Source organism: Haliotis rufescens, unplaced genomic scaffold (assembly GCF_023055435.1).
Source record: "Haliotis rufescens isolate VD_foot unplaced genomic scaffold, xgHalRufe1.0.p SCAF_18, whole genome shotgun sequence".
Classification (NCBI taxonomy): domain Eukaryota; kingdom Metazoa; phylum Mollusca; class Gastropoda; order Lepetellida; family Haliotidae; genus Haliotis; species Haliotis rufescens.
In genome coordinates this window covers 23,913,052-23,923,942 of record NW_025963868.1, presented here as the reverse complement: position 1 = coordinate 23,923,942, position 10,891 = coordinate 23,913,052, and the positions used below count along the sequence as shown (strand labels likewise).

The 10,891-nt window shown below is 42.3% G+C and overlaps 1 protein-coding gene across 1 annotated transcript; it reads left to right on the top strand.

The window, feature by feature from the left end:
* Positions 1-715: 715 nt before the first annotated feature.
* On the top strand, positions 716-3,361 carry LOC124132906. Its single transcript, XM_046497067.2, has 3 exons — positions 716-1,018; positions 1,201-1,333; positions 1,732-3,361. Exons 1-3 carry the CDS (start codon positions 779-781, stop codon positions 3,183-3,185), a joined length of 1,827 nt encoding a protein of 608 aa, XP_046353023.2. The 5' UTR covers positions 716-778; the 3' UTR covers positions 3,186-3,361.
* Positions 3,362-10,891: the final 7,530 nt, after the last annotated feature.

Sequence of the window (10,891 nt, the reverse complement as noted above, 5' to 3'; positions counted from 1 at the left end):
TTCTGTCTTCTTGCCGATTTAGAGATTTTGTCTGAGATGTTGGCTTTGCTATATGATGTTGTGCTGGATGTAAATAAAAACGTAGCTGTAGTAACGAAAGATAATCCAGTAATTAGACACTTACAGAACAATACTTATCTTTGATGTCATATATATATAATGTATGTTATTTCTCATGTCACTGTGAATACATTGTATTGTGTGTGTGTGTATCATGATTGGGAGAGGCATTCAGATAAGCAAAATTTGCTTGTTTGCCAATCCCTCCACTTTATGGAAATAAATATGTTTAAAAAGAGAATCTCACCCTCGTGCCGTTTGATATATTTGATAATAAAAGACACGAGGGTGAGATTTTTTATCATCCAAAATCATTTTCCCAACCTTTTTAGTTTGTAGACAGTAATAAGCAGTGTCTTGAGTGTAACGTACTGCTAACAGAAACCAATGACGTCACAATGGTCTACAAAGCATTGTGATGCAATTTCATTGCAGCGATATCTGCAGTATAGATATGGCTTGAGTCTCACCCGAGCGATATCTCCTGTGGGATCCAGTTTTGGATGATAAATCAAGTTAAAATATGTAACTAGTTACACGCCTGTGCACCACAGTGACTTCTTTTGGCCAAGGCCCTTCAGCTCGAGGCCACAGTGACTAGGCTAATCTGTGCACTGTGAGATAAGAAAACATATACAGTATAGATACAAGAGCGCATACCAGAACAGTGTGTGTGTGTGATTCTTTGACACCGAAGGGACTACACGCAGCTGGCAACATGCGTGCCGCCCACATCGTGACTTGGCTGTTCTTCTGTCTGCCGTTGGTGCAATGCGACGAGACTATCACCATCTTCCCTGAGTTGCTGAAGATTGGAGATGGCGTCAACTTTGACCATGGACGCTGGAACGGCAAGAACGTCCTTGACAACACCCCTGATATTGCACGTGTCAAACAAATAGGAGCAACGACGGCCAGATGGGTTAAAGCCGAGGGTTCGGACGGTGTCTTTGAGCACGTAAGGTCTATAGAAACTGTTTAACATTTTGAATACTAGTATTGTCCTATTGCAAAATAACAGTGAAACCCCACATGCTTACGATAGAGTCAAAATCGTCAATTGATTTCTGATGAAAATGGAAAGGGTTTTATTTCTTCTATTTACTTACCAGGATTATAACGTTTCGTTTATCTGCCCAGGCAACGGAAAACCCCCACAGGAAGGGATATCCCGACCCTGCCTACTTCGATTCCAAAAAAGGGCAATTCGCACAAAAATACTTGGCCAACATGCAAGGATACGGCCAACCGGAAATGGTCATGATGACGTCAGGTGAAAATGCCCAAATTATATTCAGAAAACTTCATAACTGCCATCAGTGTGACGAGTGAACGCTTTAACCACCAGACCACTAGGCCATCCAACTTCCCCTACACCCAAGTAAAGTTACTGGTAAGAATTGTCCTCATCAATCCATGCTTGTTGTAAGAGGCGACTAACGGGATTGGGTGGTCAGGCTTGCTGACTTGGTTGATGCATGTTATCGTATCCCAACTGCGTAGAAAGATGGTCATGATGTCTATCAGTGGATTGTCTGGTCCTGATTCCGTCATAAAGATGGAGCTCAGAGTGCGGAGTTCAACAAACCATCAAATAAATATTATTCCCTTTCACGGATATAAAAACTAGCAAGCTAACAAACTTGTTACCTATAATGTATGTATTTACAGGGAAGCTTTGGCCACACTGGATAGACAAATCCCACCACAAGGGGTTGTTTCCCAACAATATCGATGCTGCTGCGGAGTTTGAGTATCTTCTCATTGACGCTGTAGACAAAGGAACCAAAGGAACCCTTCCATTATTCTTTGAAGTCATCAACGAACCAGATGGCAAGTATGCCAGCACAAACTGGTCGACATTCATCTCATACCACGAAGTGACAGCTAAGAAAATCAAATCGAAATATCCACAAATCAGAGTGGGAGGGCCCACGTATACAGGCGCATCTTCTAATTATGACGCCAATGGATTCAGGGTCTGGAGCAAGATGGCTGACTTCATGGACATGGCTCTGGATCATCTCGACTTTTTCTCCTTTCACTCCTACTCTGGCCTGGACGTTCACGGAGGTACCCACCAGTTCCATGCCTCTGAAGCAAAGTTGTTTGGTCTTCTTGACCTTATTGAGAGTTATGCCCATAAGAAGAAAGGAAAGACGTTCGATGTTATCATCAGTGAATATGGCATGGGAAGTATATCGGGGTTGGATGAACAGAAACCATCCCCTTTCATTGACTGGGGCCATATCTATCAACACAACGACCAAATGTTTACCTTCCTTCAACGTCGTGATGTGATGAGAAAGGTTGTTGCTTTCTTGCTGACCTACACTGAGCTTAAAGGACAAGCAAGCATCAACTACAGTTTGTTTGACAGGCACAGGAACGTAAGGGATGTTGCTGATGCTTTCAAGTTCTGGATGAACTTCCGCAATGCGATGATGTTTTTGAGGGTGGACAGTCAGTTCCACAATACTGAGAGGAACATTGTGCCTCACATCCTACTGGACAAATCTTCAGGAACTGTTTATATCCTTCTTCACAACCACGACCAAAAGCCCACGCACGTGAAACTAAATTTCGACAAAGGTTGGCTCCATCCGACAAGTGGAAAGTCCACCTGTGAATATCTGAACTCACAGAAGAAACCAACTCTAGATACAGACAAACCAGTTCACGTCACGAACTCCATGGTAACCGTTCCTGCTGAAGCGAGTTGTTACTTCCAGTTCCACACAACCCACAACTTTGCCCATGCTCCGACTGTGACCCAGAACACCTACTTCTCCCCCGACATGGTTGTCCCCATTCACAACACCGTCGTCGATGTTAAAGTAAACGTCCCGAGCATTGGCAACATTGATTTTGTTCGTCTGAGGATCAGTCTCAGCAGAGACAGCAAGGCCACTCACGGACCTCCAAAGACGATCATGATGAACAATCACCCCTTGACCTCCTTCTACTCCCTCCAGGCTGGCCATTCCAGTTCCACGGTGTTTGAGACCTACGAGTATGACGTCCCTGCGAGCATCGTACGACAGCACAGCAACGATGTTAAGATTACCTTTGTTCACACTGGAGGCTTTGTGTCTACCGTCGCATTGGTGGTAGGCAGGCACTGAATTATTTGTCAATGGTCAGAGAGAGAATTCACGATAAACATAATTATGACGATGACCTTTGAAGCTAAAAACCTCAAACAATTAACAAAGTCATCCTTTATTCTTCAAGGTAATGCATTCGAGACAAAACAATTCCAACCACTGTATGTATGAATAAAGTCAGAGGTGAAAATGTTTCTTTCTTGTTCGGTAGTTATTTTTTAAAATACATTAGGCACATAGGTTTTTATGTACAACGCGGCTCATCAGGGATTTAGTAAAAGTGGGATTCATATACACTTCCGCGCAAAAGAAGGTCTACACTCGAAAACTGGATTTGACCAAAACATAAAAAACCCATAGAAACACTCATGGTCCAAAATACAACAGTGATTCCTGTATCAAACACATAACCTTCGAATAACCGTTTCGTGTTTGTGTCATGTTTCTGCACAATCAAACATGGGTGTGTACGTTCTGCAGACGTTACAATGTAATATGGATTTACACAGTCTAGACCTTCCATGATAAGATAGGACAAGGACCCAACAATTTGTGTCGTCAGCATATGAACATCTCGCAGTGCAGGTGCTTCTGCTGACCGTTCTGTGCAATGTCGCATGAGGGGACTATTCACTCACAGTTTCCCCCGAAACTTAAAATCGGAAGCGTGACAATGAAAAGTGGAATGGTAAAACGGGTTTGACACCCCGGCTCAGGTGTCAATAATGAAGAATCTTCGAGCTGTGACCACCGGGTGGATCTGCAGGGATCTCTCGCAGGCTCTGTTTGCAAGGTACGTGTGAAGTTAAGTTCCGTTAATCCGGACGCAATATCATTCGTCGTAACAATTTTCCTGATTAACGAATCATTGTTATCAGGGAATGCTATTTTCACAGGACATTATCATTAACTGTTGGAAAGACCCAGGGCTTCTGCAAATATCAATGCCCTGAAAAATAGCGTTACCGTTATTAAAGCTAAAATGGGTAGAATTTGTTATCAAATAAAAATATTGGTTTTGAAACATTACTGCAATTAACACACACCGAATGTCACTGACCCACTTTTACAAATATGGAAATGTCATAGAACAAATGATAATTGATAATGGTCCGTCGTCAAGCAAGAAGAGGGCCTAATCAAGTTACAGTGGCCCGCTCATTTCTGATAGGTGAGGTGAGGTGAAATGGGGTTTAACGTCGCGTCCAAGATTATTGCACTTATATAGCGACGTGCATGTACGTGTTTGTGTTTGTGTGGCTGCTTGTACTAGTCCGGACTGATGCCGATTTATAGTGCTAGCTCACTGAGATACCATGCCGCAGTTTAACATGAATATCCCACTCAGACACAGTATACTGACTCCGAGCCGACCAGTCCTTGTTTTAGCCCCTTAATGCCGAGCGCCAGACAGGATAACAACAAGTACCATCTTTTAACGTATTTTGGTATGACGCGGTCGGGGATCGAACCCCGGACCTTTCGCTCTCCGGGCGGACGCTCTACCATTAGACCACGGAGGCGGTCTTCTGATAACATGCGAGGGGTTTAATGATAATTCTATCCATTTAAGCTATCATATGGAGTAATGTCTTTTTGCATATACAGGAACGATGGGGTAGCCTAGTGGTCAAAGCGTTCGCTCGTCACGCCGAAGACCCGGGATCGATTCCCCACATTGTTACAATGAGTGAAGCATATTTCTGGTGTCCGTGATATTGTTGAAATATTGCTAAAAGCAGGGTGAACAAATAACAAGCAAAGCGCCCACGTATTGGGTGGTCACTGTTTCGAAAGATTGTTTCCTCTGATAGTTGGAGCCGAACCATTTATTGCTCAATGAATCTTCCAGTGAATTACTGATTTTGGTACATATTCGGTGTCGTGCCGGGTTAGCGAAAATCCAATTTTCCCTAGTATCAGTAGAGCGAAAACCCAAGTTGGGGTATTTGTCCTACGAAAGCGAAAAATGAGTAATTGCTATAAAAACACCGGATTACCGTAGTTTAGATTGGCGCCTGACTCCCAAACAACCAATCAGTATTCACGGCAGAACTAATGGGCATGGCCTCAGCCCTCCATAATCAAGAATAAAAAAAACACAAAAAAAATCCTAATACTTACCGACTCCCTAAGTGGACTGCAAGCCCTCCAAATCAAAAATACCCAAAACCGACCTAAATTAATAAATCAAATACTTAAAAGCTCCAACGACCTAACTAAGGCAGGCAAACAAATAACATTCTTGTGGATACCCGCCCACGTAGGAATATACGGTAATATAAAGCGCACGTTAAATCTCCAAAGTAAGTAAGTTATCTATGTCCAAAATGGCTAACGCACAAGTTCGAGTGACCATGGTTGATACCGTGCGAGGTGGTCAGCACTTGTTCAGGCTCTGAAAGACAATCTCGTCAACAACGTCATCGGCGACGTTGAGTGCACAGATCACGTTGGTGACCTGATCCACTTGGAGTAAATGAAATTATAATGTACATCTATGAAATATTAAAGTATTAGAGTTATTAAATTTGTTAAATGTAAAGTACTTTTGTGCAACTATACTATACTTCAGCATCTAATAAATTACTACTGTAAATACGGTACACGCATTTCTGTGTTTTTCTTGTAATTTGAGAGTCCCGGTACAGCAATATCCCGTGTTTACTGTAGCGTGACCAGTCTTACTGTAGCTTCACGAAAGCGAAGAGCTTTTAGAGTTCATTATGGCTAGGTTTCGCTCTCCCGGCCCAGAACCACATATTCATTGAACAATCCAGCCCTGTATATGAATCATTTCCATAGAGGTCACTGCAAATCCAGCCAGGAAGGGGAACCCGGATCCCAACCAGCAAGACATCAGTGTGAAATACCCGAACAACCCACAAATGGTTATGTTGAAAGGTATATATACTGAACCAAATTAAAAAGTTCACAATCCTAAAATTTTAACATTTTGACCAGTTATCATTGTGGGCCCTTATTGTGTATTTAAACAGTAATGGCCACGTATTGTCTTCAGATAACACCGTTTATGTGCAGGTGAATCGATCAAAATCATGTGCACAGCGCTATAGTGGCAAAAGTGTTTTTTCACGTGCAAGTGGTCACGTGGCCATAATACTGCACGTGTTTCAGGCATACTTTTTTAGCATTCATGAACAAAAAAAGAAAAACACAAGCAAACAAAAGTCTTTACGGCCATTTGTCATGCCACGACTTTCAAATTTGCAACGTGAACGTGCCATCGGCATGTTGCAGACGGGAACGACCGTAGCTGAAGTCGCAAGGACGATGGGTTGTAGTCGACGGACTGTTTATGATTTACAGACGCGTCTACAGCAAACGGGTAAGACCGCTGATCGCCCTCGGCCAGGTCGACCATGTGTGACGTCACATGCAGAAGACATCAGGTTATCTTAACGTCACCTCCGTAACCGATTTTTGACGGCTACATCAACAAGAAATGAACTGTTTAGGGGTAGACTGAGTGCGCAAACTGTTCGAAACCGTCTGAGAACTGCTCACCTTCAAGCACGACGGCCATACTGCGGGCCGATTTCGACTCAATTACACAGATGTCAACGTCAATTGTGGGCACAGCGACACTTACGATGGACTCAGAGGAATTGGAAACAAGTCGTCTTCAGTGATGAATCCCGATTTAATCTTCGATTTGCTGATGGTAGGGCGAGGGTGTGGAGGCGCCGTCATGAACGTTACGCCCAGTGTTGTGTACAGGAAGTTGACAGATTTCGAGGCGGAAGTGTCATGGTGTTGGGTGCTTTCTGTGGCAATGCACGTTCCAGGCTTCTTGTCATCCGTGGCAACCTCAACGCTGCTGCTTACCGCGACTAGGTACTGGCACCAGAACTTCTGCCTTTTATGGCAGCACATGGACCCGGTTTGATCTTCCAACACGACAATGCCAGACCCCACACAGCAATTTTGACAAGGAATTTCCTTCAGAATGCGGGAGTCAACGTCATGGACTGGCCGTCAAGGTCTCCCGACCTCAATCCCATCGAACACATCTGGAATGCTCTTGGCAGAAGTCTCTTGTGCACTCTCCAGAACCAACCACGGAATTTGCAAGATCTTGGCACCATTTTGCAGCAACAATGGCGTCGTCTTCCCAATCATGTGTCACAAGCATCACAAGGTCCATGCGGAGGCGTTGTGTGGCAGTTGTCAACGCACATGGTGGCCATACACGCTACTGAACTTGTGTGCTATCAGATTCTCGTGCTTGGGACTTATGATTTAAACTGTTCATGTTATTACCGAATCCCGTAGGTGCTTGGAACAAATTATGGTTACCACCGGTAATTAAAATCCTTCTTTGGACATTAATGATAAAAAATTACCTTCTCTGATACATTTGTCCGTCGTATATCATATATGGGATTACATTTAAAAATGTGAAGTTTTTAATTTGACTATATATTCAAGTGAGTGAGTGAGTTGGGTTTAACGCCGTTGTTAACAGTATTCCAGTTATATCGTGGCATGACACCTTAATGTGGGAGGAAAGCCCGAAATGATGCAGGTCTAAGACTTCGTCAAAACCCACGAGCATGGGCATGGTGCTTGACAAACCTAGAAACATTATCGCGTAGAAACGCGGCGCCTTAGACGACTTGGCCACGCGTGCCCCCATATATATTCAAGGCGAAACTCCATATATAGTTTACAAATTCCACTAAAAGTCCGTGATTTTACGACATGGCTGCAGGCAAAGTTGTTATGAAGGTTGATGTCTAGTCTTAGTCAAATTATATACTGAAAACACAACACACGACGTGAATATATGTCCATATAACCAAGCCTTGAATATATGGCTAGACAAACACGACTTGTATATCGTTAGATAACGACTTAAGATGTGTTTTCATGACGCTTGGGTGTCGCCTTAAGGTATTAGGAAAACTCCAATTGCCGCAGGTGTAGATTATGAAGATGTTAAGCTCTTCAGTATAATCCACAAGGACGTATTTATTTGTGACAAAGGGTCATGTTCAGTAAAAGCCGTAATTTATTTTCGCAAGAGACATTGAACATCTTTTACAAAAGATGATAAACCATAATCAAATCCTTCTTTGAAAAGTTGTCTCAGGAACCTTCTAGGCATAAGAATTACATATTTTTGATGATAACTTGTGATCGATGACAAACAAAGATAACAGCGTTCTTGGTGCTGGTATTGACAGAAAAATACATTAATATGACTATTTGGACGTACATTTTATATCAACGGCACCTGTTCAAAACCTCCAACCTCCGAATCATTTCACATTACGTTAGGGACCACCACCAGCGCTAATTTCATCTTCAGTACTAAGAATAACAGAGTATATGAATCGAAATAGAAAATCCAAGGAAGGTTCTGCTTTTTTGCTAAAGTTTACAAGCTTGATCAAGCCTGTACTAAGTAACAATCTCACTTAAGAAAAACAAGGCTAGTTGGGATTAAGAAAAAATAAACCTGTTCCCCAAATACTGAATATAAATTGTCAATGCAAGAGATTTACCAGTCTAGATTATCCGCCCATACATATTACACTTTAGCTTAAAAGTCAAAATAGCTTTGTCAGTTATATGAATAAAACACTGGAAATCTGTTACGATACCACGTGTTCGCGAAAAAGGTAAGCACCAAAACATAATTGTCTTCATCATTGACAAAGATAATATATTTCACTAGACATTCTTGTGGTTGTGAAAAATAAAGTGGTGTGGGTAAGAAAAATGTGTTTGGCTTTTATTTTCATAGAAATTATCTCGGTGTTCTGAAGAGCCGACTGAGAAAAATATGCTCTATCAAACAAAAACTGCTAGGGCCTCATGAATAATAAATGTCGATACCTTATCTTCTGGGTCTTTGCAGATGTTGATTAGCCTCACTGGCTGGACAAGTCCGAGCACCACGGCGTCTTCCCCAACAACATCGACGTGGCAGCAGAGTTTACCTTTCAAGTCATGGAAGCAGTCGACACAGGAACCAATGAGAAGGTTCCGTTATTCTTTGAAGTCATCAATGAACCAGATTCACAGATTCATTCTATGAACTGGACAATCATTGTTAAATTCACCAGGTTGTTGCCCAGAAACTGAAATTGAAGACAAGAACAAATATTTACAGTTGAAGTTGAGAAATGTGGGGGTGTAGGGTGTTTGCCAGGATTTTGTCTTGAAACAAAATATGTTTTTAATTCTAACTACGAGCCAACACATTTCTTAAAAAACACATTGCAACAATATAATTTCTTTGGGAGAAAATTTCTTTTTTTTCCTGACAATTTGAAATATAATAATTTTTGTCAAAATATTCCGGGAACTTTTTTTTCGATTGATATGGATGTCGTCCCCAGAAAAGCGACCAAAATAGTCGGGTGGTCAGAATCAGGCACGGTGACATGGTTGATAGCTCGTGAATGAACCCCGAATCGTTACTTATAATATCAATCAATGGATTGACTGGTCCAAACTCGATTATTTACAGGTCGTCGTCGTATACCTTGGATATTGCTCAGTGCGTTGTTGATTAACGCACGCAAGCATGATTCAAATTATTCTTTGTTAACACCGTTCCTTTGAGTAACCTAATTGTGTCTACGCCTCTAAGAATGCCAAACACTACAGACGTTCTTGTATGTTTGCATTTGTGTGGCCGCAGTCAGCAATAATACAACTATATCACATCAGCCTTCATGGTGTGATGCACACTTTGCTTATATTGTCACAGTTACACCACATCGATCTTTTGATTGTTGGTATGTTGTTTAACGCCGCACTCAGCAATATTCCAGCTATATGATCATGACGCACATCGATATTTCGCTGTCGTTACACACCACATGGTTTTGTATCCACGTGTGAGGGGTGGTCGGGTAGCCTAGTGGTTAAAGCGTTCGCTCGTCACGCCGAAGACCGGGTTCGATTCCCGATATGGGTACAATGTGTGAAGCCCATTTCTGGTGTCCCCCGCCGTGATAGTGCTGGTAAATTGCTAAAAGCGGCGTAAAACCATACTCACCTACTCACTTACTCCAGGTGTGAGTTGGCCTCCCTGGCTGGACACCTCTGCCCACCACGGACTCTTCCCTAACAACATCGATGCTGCATCTGAGTTCGTCTTCCTGCTGGTCGACGCAGTCAGCAACGGACCAACCTCGAGATCAGGGATGACAATTCAATCGTCAAATGCATTACCTAAAACGTCAACGCCAGAGAACAATAACTCCCGATTATCCGCCAGAACATTCCAAAGGCATGTTAGCGGTTAAAAGTATATGAATGATGTTGAATTAACTCTATTTTTTGCGACATTCAACCAAAGTGCGACCTTCTTGTAATAAGACGTCATTACACTTATTCGTGTTGGCATAGATTATACCAGTATCATGTCCCACTACTAACCTTCAACTGCAAAAAACGAAGTTTGGCTCACAGAATCACTCCAATGCCATCTGACATTTCATGAATATTATCACAAATCTCTATCATGAAGATGTCATTCAAAATATTTGTATATGCTACAGCTAAATGTTAGTCACTGCACATGCCACTGTTATGTTTTAAATGTACCCCTCCCTAACAACACGAATATATATGATATATGTTTATAATTATGTACTAATAATACATTGGCGTCTCAGTTACAACAGGGGAGGTCGGGTAGCCTAGTTGTCAAAGCGTTCGCTGGTCACGCCGAAGACCTGGTT